The sequence below is a fragment of the Acomys russatus genome, chromosome 12 (assembly GCF_903995435.1).
Source record: "Acomys russatus chromosome 12, mAcoRus1.1, whole genome shotgun sequence".
NCBI classification, from domain to species: Eukaryota; Metazoa; Chordata; class Mammalia; order Rodentia; family Muridae; genus Acomys; species Acomys russatus.
This window is the reverse complement of record NC_067148.1, coordinates 23690600-23706733: the sequence shown is the minus strand read 5'-3', so window position 1 is coordinate 23706733 and position 16134 is coordinate 23690600. Positions and strand designations below refer to the sequence as shown.

The following is a 16134-nucleotide window of genomic DNA, read 5'->3' as shown; positions in this document are numbered from 1 at the left end:
AGATGGTATATTGGAGAGATGAGACAACCACAGCAAAGGAGGTAGGCTTGGAGGAGACCCACTAATAGTGCAGAGGAGTCTGCCAAGAGATCATGGAAGAATATGACAGAAAGAAGACAGAAGGCAAATCACGGACAGAGAACAGTGTGGTAAAAGTCCTCAAGGATGTGAAGGGAAGGAATGCCCTCAGACAACGAGGGACAAGACGATAGTGGTGCACGCCTTTAATCCTAGCACACTCTGGGAGGCAGAGGCAGGCGGATCTCTGAGTTCGAGGTCAGCCTGGTTTACAGAGCAAGTTCCAGGACAGCCAGGGCTACCCAGAGAAAGCCCACCTTAAAAAAAAAAAAAAACTTAAAAAAGAAAGAAAAACTGATAATAAGGTGAAGGTCTCATTAAGGTCTCATGAAACAGCAAAGGAAATTCTTTTCACCAAGTATGCTCAGTGGTTTCAGTAATTCAAACATCCAACCTTCATTAAAGTCAGGCACCAACTAGAGCTGCAGGACACTGAGAGGCTGTCTTCCCATTGCAAGGTACAATACATACACAGACATATATTCGCGCGTGTACCATTGTCTTTCTGAGGCCTGACAGTACCAGTGACTGTGCTGGGATGGATCAGCATGCCTGACTCTTAGAATCTGAGGAATTTCATATATAGTTTGTTAGGTTGCAATAATTTCCTAAAAGACCATTTCCTGGGGCTGGAGAGACGGCCCTGTGGTTAAAAGCATCCATTGCTCTTGTGGAGGCTCAGAGTTCAATTCCTGGTACCCACATTGGGCAGATCACAATTGTCTATAATTCCAGCTCCAACGAATCTGCAAAATTTTTCAGCCTCATGTGTATAAACCTCAACATAGACACAGACACAGACACACACACACACACACACACACACACACACACACACACACACACAGGAGGGGACTGGGAAATGAATTAAAAATAAAAGAGCAATCTATTAAAAAATTAAAAACCATGCCTGATGTTTAATCATTAAAGTCTAGCCTGAGTCTCAGACCTCTTCTCCTAGATGCAAATTCGCCTTGACTCCAAGAATAAAGTGGCAGCCTCAAACTCCCTGTTAGTAGAGACTACTTAGGGAATTATGGTCAGTGGACCCATTTGAAATGGTCAGGAATACACGCTGGGAATTGGGAGAGACAGAGTAGGACTGTTGGGCGTCAATCCAGTCCTGTTTAGTCCCTAAGGAGCATTTTTCTTTGGCTTTCCACAGAGAGATGACACAAGAACACAGGCAATAAGGAAGGGAGGATGCTTAGAATACAGCTCTCCCCGGTCCCTACTTTCAGGTCCAACCCGAGGACAGGCATAGTAGATACGTCCTTGGCTTACAAGGGATGCTGCATGAACCACACAGGCATACACCTCTCACTGAGTGGAGGAGGATGGTGAGGAAGGGAAAAGGTAAGTATGGGTCTTAATGGCTTGCACAGTTGTGTGGTCCTTTAGAAGAAAAATTGTGTAGGCATAGTGGCACATACCTTTAATCCGAGCCTTTGGGAGGCAGAGGCAGGTGGATCTCTGTGAGTCTGAGGCCAGTCTGGTCTACATAGGGAGTTCTAGGGCAGCCAGAGCTACATAATGAAACCCTGTCACAAAAAACAAAACAAAACAAAACAAAACAAAAACAAAAAACAATCAAAAGAAGGGGGAAGACCAGGAGAAGTGCATTCATTATTCATTAGTGTTTACGTGTTCCTCCTGGTCACTGTCATCCTCTATTCCTATATAAAGCCAATTGTTTGTCTGTTTGTTTTAAAGTCCTCAGAAATCGAATGTGACCATCCAAGGTAAAGGAAAAAGATGATTCTAGGTACGAGACTGGCTGATTTGTGTGGTACTTGAGAAAAGTGCTGAGTGCAGACCAGCCCACATCAGAACTACTGGTGATAATCTTATGTGCTAACTAGACTGAATCACTGGGTCATATTTAGTGAAACTATTCAGGGTAATTCAGGGTATTTCTGTGTAGGGGCTCTTATGAATGCAATTGCCTTTTAAATTGGTAGAACGAATTAAGGGATTACGATTCCTAAGGTGGGTGGGGCTCGTTACCCAGTTAAACAACTGAATAAAACAAAGTAACTGATGGTGACCTGGCCACCTGTAAGCTGGTGCATCTGCTCCCTCCACCCATCCAGTTGTTGACTCACAGAGTCTCCTGGGTCCCACACCCATCATCCCTAACACTGCAGGTCCCAGCTTTCTGAGATCCAGGCTTTTTGGACTGGGGTGGGCAGTATGCCTTAAGGCTCGCCTGAGTCTCTGGCTAACTAATTCGCCTTGCAGGTCTTGGGACTAGGCAGCCTCCAAAATAGTAAGGTCCAATTTCTTATCATAAACCTTCTAAACACACCCTGCTTCTCTGTGATGTCTGTTTCTTGGGCTAATAGATCACTCTGGGTATTTGAAATTCAAGGAGTTTTGACACAGGGATTAGGCACCCATTACACAGAGGAGCGTGCAGAGAACACCAATTATGGGATCCACCCCTATTTTGTGCACCATCAGAAAGAAAGGAGACATAGGGTTCTCTGGTGACTCACATGGAAGCGAGTGAGTCACAGCAAGTTGCTGGTAAGCTGCTGGCCAAACCTGTCATCTGCAGGAGTCTTGCACATAGATTCTAACAGCAAACCAGCATCTTTTACTGGGGGAAGTCTAAACTTGGAAGTTTGGACAGCAGAGTTGTAGGCCTCCAGTGCACGCAGTAAAAGGGACAAGTTTTAAAGGCTAATGAAGAAAACCTGAGACAAAAGAAATGAGTGAAGTCCCATTGCAGCCAGCTCAACACGATGTCCTTCTTCCTTGGACAGACATGATTTTAGCTGCAATGATACAGTCAGTTAGAATGGATACCTATTGTCTGTGACATATCTACACTAATCTAGGAACATTTCACCTCAGTGGCAATATCACAGTATCAGTGCCCTGTCTGCGGAGAACAGCTGTTTGCTTCTGATGAATATTAGACCAGGTCTGTTAGACAAGCGGTTATCAACCTGTGAGTTGTGTTCCTTTGAGGGTCAAATGACTCTTTCCAGGGGTCACCTAAGACGATCAGAAAACACAGATATTTATATTATGATTTATAACAGCAGCAGAATTATACTTATAAAATAACAAAAAAATAAATTCATGGTTGGAGGTCACCACAACGTGGGGAACTGTATTAAAGGGTTGTAGCATCAGGAAGGTTGAGAGCTAGTACAAGCTGCAGCTTTTCGTTTTATACAGATTTGTTTCATGTTTTGAAGATTTCTTTTTGTCATTGTACTTAAGTATGTATGTTACAGACTTAGTTTATATGCCCCACAGGTGTTCGGCTTAGCTGTGGAAGCCAGAGGAATGTTGAATCCCGTGGAGGTGGAGTTATAGGCCGTTGTTAGCTACCTGATATGGGTCCTAGGAAACAAATTCAGGGTCCTCTACAAAAATAGCAAGTGTTCTTAAGTACCGAACATTTCTCCAGCCTATTTGTGATTATCTTTTAATTGACAAAATTATATATATGGTGTACAATATGTTTTGAAATATACATATGATATGGAATAGCTAAATCAAACTAATTAAAATGTCATGTATATACACAAAACTATATATATATATATATATATACATATATATATATATATGGTATATATATGGTTTTTTGAGACAGGGTTATTCTGCGTAGCTGTCCTGGCTGTCCTGGAACTCACTATGTAGACCAGGTTGGCCTTGAACTCATAGAGATCCACTTGCCTTGGCCTCCCAAGTGCTGGGATCAAAGGCGTGCACCACAGTGCAGCATCTCATATATTTATTATTTTTGTGGTGAGAATATTTGAACACACTTTCATATACTGTGTCATTTGGGATCCATAGCCATGTAACGTACAGTAGACTCCATGAGTTTATTTTGGCTCATGATTTCAAGGGATTTCAATCCACCAAAGCAGGGAACTCACGGAAAAGCTGCTCTCTTGTGAGAGCAGGAAGTATCAGACATTCATGTCACAGGAGGCCGGGAATCAGACAACACCAAAGCTAGAAACCTAGCTACAACTTCAAAGGCCCAGGCCGACTCATCCTTGTTCTTGTGTGGTTTTTGTTGCTGAGGTAAACACTATGGCCAAGAGCGGCTTGGAGAGGAAAGGACTTTTCAGCTTACAGGTTTAAGGTCCAACACAGAGGGAAGACAAGGCAGGAACTTATGTCCTGTTGACAACAGCTACCCAGCATGGGTCCCATCTGCCAAAGATTCCACACTGTCCCCCAGACAGTGCCATCAGCCAACATGAGTCTGTGGGCACATTTCAGGTCCAACCCATGACAGAACATCTGTGAGACTCTGCCAGCTCTTGCTTCTGGGTCACATTTGCATTTCCATTATATATGTCAGTGGCGTTTGAGTAGAATTGGTTTCCATTGTTCCCGTTGACACTAACCACCACTGGGTAGAGTTAACCAAGCAGGGACAGGGAGGACAGTCTTTATCCTGTGATGGAGATTTTTGTTTTGTTTACTATCTTTTTTGTTGATAATATTCATATTACATCTCAATTGTCATCCCATCCCTTGCATCCTCCCATTCCTCCCTCCCTCCCGCTTTCACCCTATTCCCCTCCCCTATGACTGTGACTGAGAGGGACCTCCTCCCCCTGTATATGGTCATAGGGTACCAAGTCTTTTCTTGGTAGCCTGCTACCCTTCCTCTGAGTGCCACCGGGCTTCCTCATCAAGGGGACGTGGCCAAATATGGGGCACCAGAGTTCGTGTGAAAATCAGTCCCCACTTTCCACTTAACTGTGGAGAATGTCCTGCCCACTGGCTAGATCTGGGTAGGGATTTGATGCTCACTGCACGTATTGTCTTTGGTTGGTGCCATAGATTGAGCAGAACCCCTAGGCCCAGATCCGCCCGTGTGATGAAGATTTTTACAATTGGTGACAGGAGGGCAGTTCTTGTGAGCTCCCAGCTTATTTCTGTGAGTGTGATCTGAGAGACAGCTAGACCCCCGCAGCACTCAGTCTAGAGTTTAACAAACCCCAATACCAATTACTACATGGATGCAGACGATATTTACAATGGCTAGTAAACTCAACCTTAGAGTTTCATTTCCAAATTTCTGCCACTTGCTGGAGGACTGCCTAAGGCCTGCTCAAGTCACAAAGAACATGAACTTGGACTTAGAGGTAGCTGAGGGAATTTGGGGGGTAGGGGAGAGTAGGCAGGGGAGAACCTCCTAGTGACTAGAACCAGGTGCATGGAAGCTTCCCCACAGGGGTGGTGGCTTGCTGGCCTCTCTGATGTCCTTGTGTTCCTGCCTTACTTCTTTGCCTGCACATGGAAGATACTTGACTGACAGCACAGTCACTGGTGCTTGGCTATTACTCCTGATTATGGCATCTGTAGATACTGACTGGGGCCCATGAATGCAAACTCTCCAAGAAGAAGCACTCAGGATCGCAAATTTGGTCCAGTGTATAGTACAGTGCCAACTAGCTCTGGCCAGGGGTTTGGGCACATGGCTGAAACCTGGTGGTCAATCTCCTCTCGAAATTTCTTTCTCTCCTGTGGGTAAACATTATCTCATAGAGCTTCTAGAAGGATAAAACGTGACTAAATAAATTATGGTATAAAAATATTGATGTCAGATTGGTGGCATATACCTTTAATCCCATTACTGGGGAGGCAGAGGCAGGAGGCTTTCTATGAATGTGATGTCAGCCTCGTCCACAGGGCAAGTTCTAGGACAGCCAGAGCTGTTACAGAGATAGAGAGATAGAGAAGGGGGGAGGGAGAGAAGAGAAAAGATTGAACACAGAACAGATCTGGCATATAAGTATTTAAAATGGTCTGAAGAGTTTCCTTAAAGTTCATGTTCTTTTTTTTTTTCCAGACAGGGTTTCTCTGTGTAGCCTTGGCTGTCCTGGACTTGCTTTGCAGACCAGGCTGGCCTCGAACTCACAGCAATCCACCTGCCTCTGCCTCCCGAGTGCTGGGATCAAAGGTGTGCGCCACCACGCCCGGCAAAATTCATGCTCTTAAAGTTCATTTCCACCAAAATATATGCCTGTGATCTCATCTAGACATAAAATCTTTGCAAGTGAAATCATATTAAGATGCAGACATAACAGATTAAAGCTCACACTAAATCAATAATTAGTCTTTGTGTGTGTGTGTATGTGTGTGTGTATGTGTATGTGTGTGTGTGTGTGTGTGTGTGTACTGAACATCTTGTGGTTGTTGTTTTGAGACAGAGTCTTGCTATGTAGTCTAGGCTGGCTTCAAACTAATAGACATCTCACTTCTGTTTTCGCAAGTACTGAGATTGCAGGTGTAGGAGACAAATGCCTGACAAAGGAGGAAGATGTGGCCAGTACCCTCAGGGAGATGCTATTGACAGCAGCTGATGATACTTGAGTGACATTGCCACAAGTCACAGCATTGCTGGCAACATCTGGACACAGAAAGAGGTGTGTCACAACCTAACTGACGTGTATGTTAATAAGCTACTGTTAGTCGAAAGCCACCAGCTTATGGAAACGCTCATGGTAGCCTTCAAAAACTAAACAGTTCAATGGGAATGTTTTATTATTTCTTTTAGTTGTTGAGATTATAAAATAACAACACCATTTCCCCTTTCCCCTTCCTCTCTTTAAACTCACCCATACACCCCTCCTTGCTCTCTTTCAAATTCATGACCTACTGTTTCATTTTTGCTATATACATATAAGTATATCATATATATTCCTAAATACATAAATGCAAGCTGTTCAGTCTGTATACTGTTACTTAATTTAGCATGTGTTGTGGAGAATAAGGCAAGCAGTGAACATTCAGTCTCCTTTAGTGGATGACTCTCCACAGCTTTGTGTCAGCCTCACCCAGTCCATGTGGAGTTGGAACAGAATTCCAGACAGATTTGGTCCCTCATCCAATACCCAAAGTTGGCTTGTAGCTCTGAAAAGGCTGACCCTGCCATCTTGGTAAACAATGGAGTAAAGTTTCCTGGCACAGCTGGGTGAATGCGGCATTCAAATCAAGAGATGGGCAGATGGGCATTCTAATGTTTCCTTGCCACTGACTGAACAAAGTCAATGTTCTTACCCAGATCTGTCACTCGGGGATAAGAATAGACCCAACGTTTCTATACTGATTCACACACACACACACACACACACACACACACACACACACACAAACACACACACACACACACACATGATGGCCAGCTTAATATGCTGGCTTACACTGAAGGTATAAGGGCATGAGTTCAAGGACAACCTGGGCTGCAAGTAAGATCTAGGCCAGCCTGAGTGCTACATGGTCACACATTGTTATAGGGAGAGAGGTGGGAGAAAGAACAAAGAAGAAAGAAGAGAGGGAGAGGGAGAAGAAAGAAGAGAAAGAGGAGGAAAGGGATGGAGGAGGTTGAAAACCCCAATGGCGGGTACCCTCATTCACAATAACAGATGTAAAATTCAAACTGCCTTTAGACGCTACACGCCATCACTTGGCAAAGGCTGTATGGTCAAAAGCTTAGAACTTCTCTGAGTAAAGTTGTTACATCACCCCTAAGGGCCAACTTAGTAATGTCTAATGTGGACAAATGCTATGCTGAACATGGTTTGTACCTTCTGGCCAGCACTCCCAGTCTGTGGTACATATATACTAGGAAGGCAAGTAAGAATAAAGGTTACTTAGGGTACACTGTTTGGAAACAGTATACTGGACACCATCCAAATGTACGTTGGGAAAATAAATTTCAGCACAAAGAATTGGAATGGTGCACAGAGGTAAGAATCATACTTACACGTACCAACTGCCGTGATAAAACAAGACCGCACTCTCTGCAAGCATACAAAACAAAACACAACTGTTATTGGTTATTTATTTATTTTGTTGTTGTTTTTCAAGACATGGTTTCTCTGTGTAGCCCTGGCTGTCCTGGAACTCCCTTTGTAGTCCAGGTTGGCCTCAAACTGACAGAGATCTGCCTCCCTCTGCTTCCTGTGTGCTGAGTGCTGGGATTAAAGTGTGCCCCATTATCTCTATTTTAAAAGGAAAGAAAAGAGATACCCATATATTTGCATTTGTTTGTATGTGAAATCCCTTCCATTTGAAAAAGTATTTTCAATTTCATTTATTGATTTAGAAATGAGTCCACACCTGTGGCTTTCCCTTGCTTTTAGACACTCAGTTACTTTTCTGAAAACATTGATTTCCTTGTGTTTAACTTGCTTGCCAATGCCTCGTCACCTCAAACATATGAATATATGAACACCCCAAAACTTCATTTCAGTACTAACAGCTGTGAAGACACCATTGATTTCCCCATACTATCTTTCCATTATTCAAATATGGAAGCAACCCACTCCAATCAAGAACATTAGCAAGCTGGTTCCAGCCACATGGAACATCCCTGTTTTACTGAGTTGTTGATGTTATTCTTTTATTACTTTATGTGCGTGTGTTTTGCTTGCATGTATGTATGTGCACCACACACATGCCAGGTGCCTACTGAGGACAGAAGAGGGCATTGGATCCCATGTAACTGAGGTAACTGATGGTTGTGAGCCACTATGTGGGTGCTAACAATCAAACTAGGGCCCTCTGCAAGAGCAGCCAGTGCTCTTAACCTCTAAGCCATCTATCTCTCCAATCCACAAGGAGTCTTGACAAGAATGGATGGGAAATTTTTCCAAGTGACTTTTCTACATCTATAGAAAGACTGTGCATCAGTACGTCTACTTCTTACAGCTACTGGGATGAAGTGTACAAGCCAAACAGCTTAAAACAACAGAAATGTGCTGTGTCTCACAACCCTGGAAGATGGAGGTGTGAAGTAAAGTGCCACACTTCCTCTGGATCCTGAATGGGCGTTTATCCTAGCCTTCTCCAAGCTCCTGGCAGATTTGCTGGCACTTTTTTGGGGGGGATGGGGGTGTGCATTCCTTAGATTGAAAAAATGACAATCTGATTTTACTGCCACATGACTTCTCACCCCTGTCTTCACGCAGCCATCAAACCACTTCCGCACATAGGTCATAAATGGCTAAGGGTCCCAACACACCCCTTTGTTAACTAACTTCTTCTGCAGCAGTTGTGTTCCCAAATAAAGTGACATTCTGAGGCACTGATTTTAGAATTACAACAGTATTAATTTCCACCATTGTTATAGAATGCCCATTCTTTATTTCTTAAAAATTATGGATGTGCATGCGTGTGTGTGTGTGTGTGTGTGTGTGTGTGTGTGTGTGTGTGCGCGCGCGCGCACGTGCATGTGTGTGAAGAATTTATAATAAGCAACTTTCAAAAAGTCTACCCACAATACTCCACCTGGTGACCATGGTCTTGTCTCATCTTCATTCCTTTTGAGTGTAGGCTAGACCTAACTAGCTTGCATCCAAGAAGCTGAATATAACAATGTGTTAGGGCATTGCCTCCAAGACCTACATTAACTCTAGTTTTTTTTCTTTGTTTGCCTCATTCAAAGTGTTATGTGATGGTCTCTCCTATTGATAGAGGGTAGTGGGCATGGGTAGGGACACCGTCATAGTCTGTATTTATAAAGACACACTTGTACACCGTATCGTAGAAAGGAATCGACATGTCCATGCCATTAATGGCCTAGCATAAACACACTGTTAATGGTTTGCTTGATATGTTAAGCCCCTTCTGGCCTGATACCCCTAGCAGAGGACAAGGGTAACACCAGTAGAAGATGGCTTGACATGCATTTCAAGAAGTGCCTGAGCCCAAACAACAACAGGAGGGAAGGATGCAAGAGATGGCAAGCGAAAAAGCACAGACATCACAAATCCCCCAAATGGGATGATCACCTGACCAAAAGGACAAGCATGAGCTCCAGGAGGACTGTCTTCACTACCCTCCTGCCTCCTTCTGCCTTCACCCCCCCTTCTGCCTTCACTGCTCCAACCTCCTTCAGCTTTCACACACACCCAACTCCCCCCTCCTGCTACACACTTCCTTCAGCCTTCACCCACCCCATCTCCCACCTCCTGCCTCTAAAATTCTCTGTCTAGAAGCAGTTTCCGGCTTTTATAGGGTGTCACTCCACCATCTTCTCTGATTGACAGCTTTCTGAATAGAACAGTTTTAAGATTCAATTTCCGTCTCTACTGATCAGTTTCTGCAATCTGCACTGTGAAGATGAGAGGGCAGTCTCTCACCAGCAGCCCATACAGAACTGAAATGCAACTCTAAGGGTAGAGATGATGTCAGCCTTGTGAGAGACTGCAAGCCAGAGGGCCCCAGCTAACCTGGAAACTGCATGGTGAGGGTGCTGTGGTTTATCTCACCGTTGTGGGGAGACTAGTTATTCAGCTACAATAAGTAATACAGACTCTGAGTCCTGGATAATTATTATGATTTAAGAAACACTGCCTGGATGAAGCAGAAGGGTCTAACCTGTTCTGTAGAGAGAAATCTACATCAAAATTTAAAATGTAATAGGTGAATAATACTGAAGTTTTTCATTGAAATGTAAGGACAATTTAAGCATTTTTTTTAATTTCATCCTTTCTAGTTATAAAAGTATTTCCGGGGCTCAAGAGATGGCTCAGAGGTTAAGCGTACTGACTGCTCTTCCTGAGGTCCTGAGTTCAATTCCCAGCAACCACATGGTGGCCCACGACCATCTATAATGTGATCTGATGCCCTCTTCTGGCCTGCAGGTGTACATGAAGACAGCACTACATACATAATAAATAAATGAATAAATTTTTGAACAAAAAGTATTTCTGTGGTGGTGGTGGCACATGCCTTTAATCCCAGAACTTGGGAGGCAGAGGCAGGTGGATCTCCGTGAGTTTGAGGCCAGTCTGGTCTACAAAGTGAGTCCACCACAGCCAAGGCTACACAGAGAAATCCTGCCTCAAAAAACAACAACAACAACAACAAAACAACAACAACAAAAAACTAAAAACAAAAACTGTCCTCTGCCTCTGTCAGTTGTCTCTTAAAAAAAAAAAAAAAGACTTGATACCCTATGAGCATATACAGGGGGAGGAGGTCCCCCTCAGTCACAGCCATAGGGGAGGGGAGTGAGGGGAAAATGGGAAGGAGGGAGGAGTGGGAGGATACAAGGAATGGGATAACAATCGAGATGTAATATGAATAAATTAATACAATATATTAAAAAACAAAAACCAAAAAATGTATCTTGTTGGACTTGGTGGTGCATTCCTTTAATCCCAGCACTCAGGAAGCCAGGGAGATAGATCTCTGTGAGTTCAAGGCCAGCCTGGGCTACAGAGTGAGTTACAGGATAGGCAAGGCTCTGTAGAAAGACCCTGTCTCAAAATCAAAAGTTAAATTAAAATAATTTAAAAAGTATCTTTCATGCTCCAGGGGATGGTACCCACGCACACATGGGCAGCACTAGCTGAATTTCATATATATCCATATGTATATGGAACGTAAGGGGGAGAACATGTTAGGGGACATATGAACCGTGGAAGAACTTGGAGGAGAAAATAGATATAGATATGATCATATTTTATTGTATACATGTATGAAAGTCTCAAAATTAAAGGAAAACATTTAAAAAATTTGTACAGAAGAATGTAGAGTGTACCAAATCAAAGACAGAATATATATATATATATATGATTTATATGCTATAATATTTTGTTGTTGTCTTGTTTCGGGGATGGTAATGGTGCACACCTTTAATCTCAGCACCCATAACACAGAGGAAGGCAGACTCTGAGTTTGAGGCCAGCCTGGTCTACATAGTTCCAGGACAACCAGGGCTACACAGAGAAACCCTGTCTTGAAAAAAAAACTATATGTGTGTGTATATGTATGTGTGTATTATATATATGTATATTGTGTGTAAGCAGCATGTCTCTTCTCCTATCCTGTAGGGCCTGGGAATCAAACTCAGGCCACCAGGCTGCACAACAGGTGCCTCTTTACCGGCTGAGGCATCTTGCTGCTCCTATTTTATGTAAACTAGCTTTAGTAGGGCCTTCTGGTAGTTTTCAAGAACAAACAGTAAACAAATATGACATAGAGCTGTCATCTTCTCTTTCCATAGAAGTAAAATTTAAGGCAGACCCGGGCTTCCCTGCTGCGGGGGCATCTCCAAGCTTCTCTGGAGACCACGGGGTAGGAATAGGCGTGTTCCTACCGACAGTATAAACTCCTGCTTCACCTGCTTAATGTGACAGTGACAGTCAGCATAGTCACCACTTGCTCCTTTTTTTTTTTTAAAAGGGGCACTACACAAGAGAACAAGGATGTAGGGTGTGGTCCCAGGGCAGGGCATTGGGGAAGCAACTGTGTGACTAGAGTCATTGAGTTATGGTCAATGTTCTAACCCACCTACCAGCCACACCTTCAGACCATGTAACAAAGACAAATAAATATCTATGTGTTGGTCTGATATATTTTGCTGCCAATTAATAAAAGGGCAAATGATTTAGGCATGCCTAAGGTTCCCAGGTGTGGGGAGACCGAGAGAATCTTAGAAAGAAGGGAGAGCTGAGGGGAAGGGAGAAGAAGAAGGTTGAGCCATTGTGGGTTAGGTGGAAGAGAAGCACATGGGTGGTGTGGGTGGAGATTTGGTCCAGATGAAGAACATTAGCAAGTATTTGGGATTGTGGATGGGAGGTAGCTTGATAGACATTATTAGAAGCAGATGGCATGGGATTGGGGCAGGTATGGGATACATGCCCCACTATAGGAAGTAGTTTAGGGGATTAATAATCTTCCCTGCCCCAGGTTAACTAAGGCTATTTTAAAATATAACAAGTGTCTGTCTGTTGATTGATTGCTAGTGGGTTATACTGCTGTAATAATAATTATAGGCCTAATAATAAACATTATTAGGCTATACTGGTAAATTAATAACACCTTTGTTCTTAGAACCAGTGTCTTTTGGGGTCTACTTATTATAGCAACTTAACCTTTACCCCTAACTAATGAATCCAATTTGATTTCTCCAAAATATGTCACCATCTGCACGTGCCTATGATCCAGCACTTAACAGGCAGAAGCAGATGGACGTGCCAGATAAAGCCAGTTTGGGCTACATAACAAAGCCCTATGTTTAAAAATAAAATACAAAGGGCCAGAGAGAGATGGCATGTGCTGTGAAGGCATGGAGCCTGACAATGTGGCTCTGTGGCATTTGTAACCCCAGCACCATGAAGGACGGAGGCAGCCTAGCTCCTGGTTCTGAGAGAGAGAGAGAGCATGCCTCAAAGGAAGGAGGCATAGAGAGAAGGCGGGACACACAGCACAGTGCACATTGCTATAGCTGGCTCCTGAGGCCTCTTGGAGATCATTTGATGATTTTCACAAGAGTCTTGTAAGAAAAGAAAACAAATAAAGATTAGTGTTGCATCACAGAAGGAAAAAGAAAAACCACCCAGGACTGCTCAGGTCTTACGAGCCTCTGAAGACTTCAGTCAGAGACAAAAGGCTGTACATGAAATCTAATTTGGTACCACATTAGGTATGACATATCTTAGGTTTTCTTTGTCTTAAGTAGAAGAGAGGCTGGAGCAACAAATTTAGGAGACATGAGATTCAAATGGCTTCATGGGAGAACATGGCTTTTAAATCTATAAAGGTAACAGATTGGGAGCTACTGAAATGCAGCTGTTAAAGTCGAACCATGGGGTCTGCCTCTGGTGAGGGAAGCTACCTTCTCCTCAGCCGCACATGACTGGCGTGACGTCACAGGGCTGTGAGAGCAGCCCCATGCTTCTCTGTAAGAGGAAAGTGGTATCTCCGAAGAAGTCACTGGCGTCTTAGCTACCCTGACGGTGTTCTCCAGATAAGACTAAAGAGCAAGGGAAGCAGAAAGCACAGATGACAGGAGACCGCATCATCCGTGGACATCAGGAACCAAAGACCTCCCAGCTTAGAACGACAACTGCATAAGCAAGATGGTGCCAGATGTTGATGCACAGGCAAACAGCAGGATTCAGGAGGGCAGCCAGGAAACCCCTGCAACCTTCTGCTCCCAACTAACGATTGCATTATAGTCTTGCTGTAGGCGGATCACCGATCACCGGTGCTTCTCACACTCCCTGCGATGAGGTCAGAGGTCATCTTAGAATCTCAGAAACCCGGGAGGAAAGTTTAGGAGGGCCCAGGAAAAACCGTCTCCGGGACATTTCCTTCGTTGTTCTAAAGAAGTCGCTGGGGCGGTGTAGTCGCTCAGCATCTTGTTCCTTTTGGGTCTCAAGTCTTTCCCAAAGTCAAAAGGGTGGAAAGAGGAGGGGGGAAGGGAAGGAGGAGAGAGAGAGAGAGAGAGAGAGAGAGAGAGAGAGAGAGAGAGAGAGAGAGAGAGAGAGAGAGAGAGAGAGAGAGAGACAGAGAGAGACAGAGAGAGACAGAGAGAGACAGAGAGACAGAGACAGAGAGACAGAGACAGAGAGACAGAGAGATCGCATTTTTGCTTTTATTGTCAAGTCTGAAGGAGGTGACTGGCCGGCCTGTGAGGAGGCATCAGGCTGAGTTTGGAAAACACTGGGAATTCTCCTAGGATCCAGGGGGCTGGGATTCAGGGGTGGGGGGAAGGGGTGTGTGTGTGTGTGTGTGTGTGTGTGTGTGTGTGTGTGTGTGTGTGTGTGTGTGTGTGTGTGTGTGTGTGTGTGTGTGCGCGTGTGTGTGTTGGAGATCAGCTTCACCTCGGGTTCAAGATTTGAAAGGAGGGTCACAAAAGCTTCCAGCGCTTGGAAGGGTGAGCAGGACAGGTGCACACGGACTTCAGTGATTGGCCTGCACTAGCTCCGGTGGGAGTGGGATCCGCGGACGGGTCAAGCACAAGAACTCTTCCACGCAGTTGCAAGCGCGGCCTCAGGGAGGCGAATAGAGGGGTCTGGGGCCGCCTAATAGGCTAGGAAAGGGGGTGGCGGCGTGCGCGCCAAGGTCGAGTCCACACCTGGGCTTCCCCGAAGCGCAGGGCGGACGCTAGGACCCGGATGCTGCACCTGTTGGCGGCGCCGGGCCCCGCCTGCCCTGCGCTTGGAGCACCGGGCTGAGGAACCCAAGGCCCCGGGCGCACGCCGAGGGCACTGACGTGCGTGGCTGCCGGTCGGAGGAGCGGGATTCGCAGCTCACCATGGCCGAGCTGCTGCGGAGTCTGCAGGATTCACAGCTCGTGGCGCGCTTCCAGCGCCGCTGCGGGCTCTTCCCGGCGCGGGAGGACAATCCTCAGGAGAACCGCGCCGCCAGCCCCTTGGAGCGCGCGACGCAGGTCTCTGAGGTCGCGCATCTCCCCACCAACCCGCAGGTAACCGCGGGCAGGTGTGTGCTGAGGGGAGGAGGGCTGTGGCCGCCGGAGTGGCCGAGGGTACAGGTGATTCCGCGATGGGTCCAGAGGGCGCCACTGGTCGCCACCCAGCTTCCACCCTAGGGAGGGTACCCTAGACGGGGAACAGTGTCCCGACCGTACCCTCTCTCGCTGCAGGTAGCAAACACGTCTTTTCGGATAACACACAGAGCCTTTGCAGACAACCTTGGAGAGACTTTCTACTTTAATTACTTTAATGAGTAAGTTCGTTTTCCTGTAGATTCTGCCCAAAGTGGTAGAGTGTTACGTAACTGAAAAGAGGAGCGCGGATGTCCTTGACACTTTCCTGGGACACAGCCTGAGAACTGCCCCAGAGTCCTTGGGTTGCTGCCGCATCCTTTTCCTGCTCCGAACAGACTCCAGAGTCGCGCGCTTTGCTTTGCTGCATCACAGGCTCTTAGCTCCTCTGAGATTTACACCACAACCCTCAGCCCCGCTCAGGGATGGAAATCCAATTCCAGTCTCCCTCCCGACATCCTTTAGTTTTAGGGGCCCTGGTCGGTCTTTCGTGACTGACCCTCGTGGCCTTTGGAGAGAGAGAGGGAGAGAGAGAGGGAGAGGGAGAGGGAGAGGGAGAGGGAGAGAGAGAGAGAGAGAGAGAGAGAGAGAGAGAGAGAGAGAGAGAGAGAGAGAGAGAGAGAGAGAGAGAGAGAGAGGGAGATTATACAACCCTACTGCAGCTTTGCGTTATGCAGTGCACAGGGCCAGGCAGGCGGCAGATGGCAGCTAGGAAAGCTTGTTTCCCATGGGCACCACCAGCCTCTGCCCTTTCCCTGGCTAGA

At 45.5% G+C, this 16134-nt stretch overlaps 1 protein-coding gene across 1 annotated transcript in view; it reads left to right on the top strand.

The window, feature by feature from the left end:
* Window positions 1-15021: 15021 nt before the first annotated feature.
* The window catches only part of Sgpp2 (sphingosine-1-phosphate phosphatase 2), a 121899-nt gene continuing 120786 nt past the window's right edge, over window positions 15022-16134 (top strand). The window contains exon 1 of the mRNA XM_051154021.1: window positions 15022-15292. Coding sequence (XP_051009978.1) covers window positions 15122-15292 — 171 coding nt within the window. The 5' untranslated portion in view covers window positions 15022-15121. The remainder of the gene's footprint in view (window positions 15293-16134) is intronic.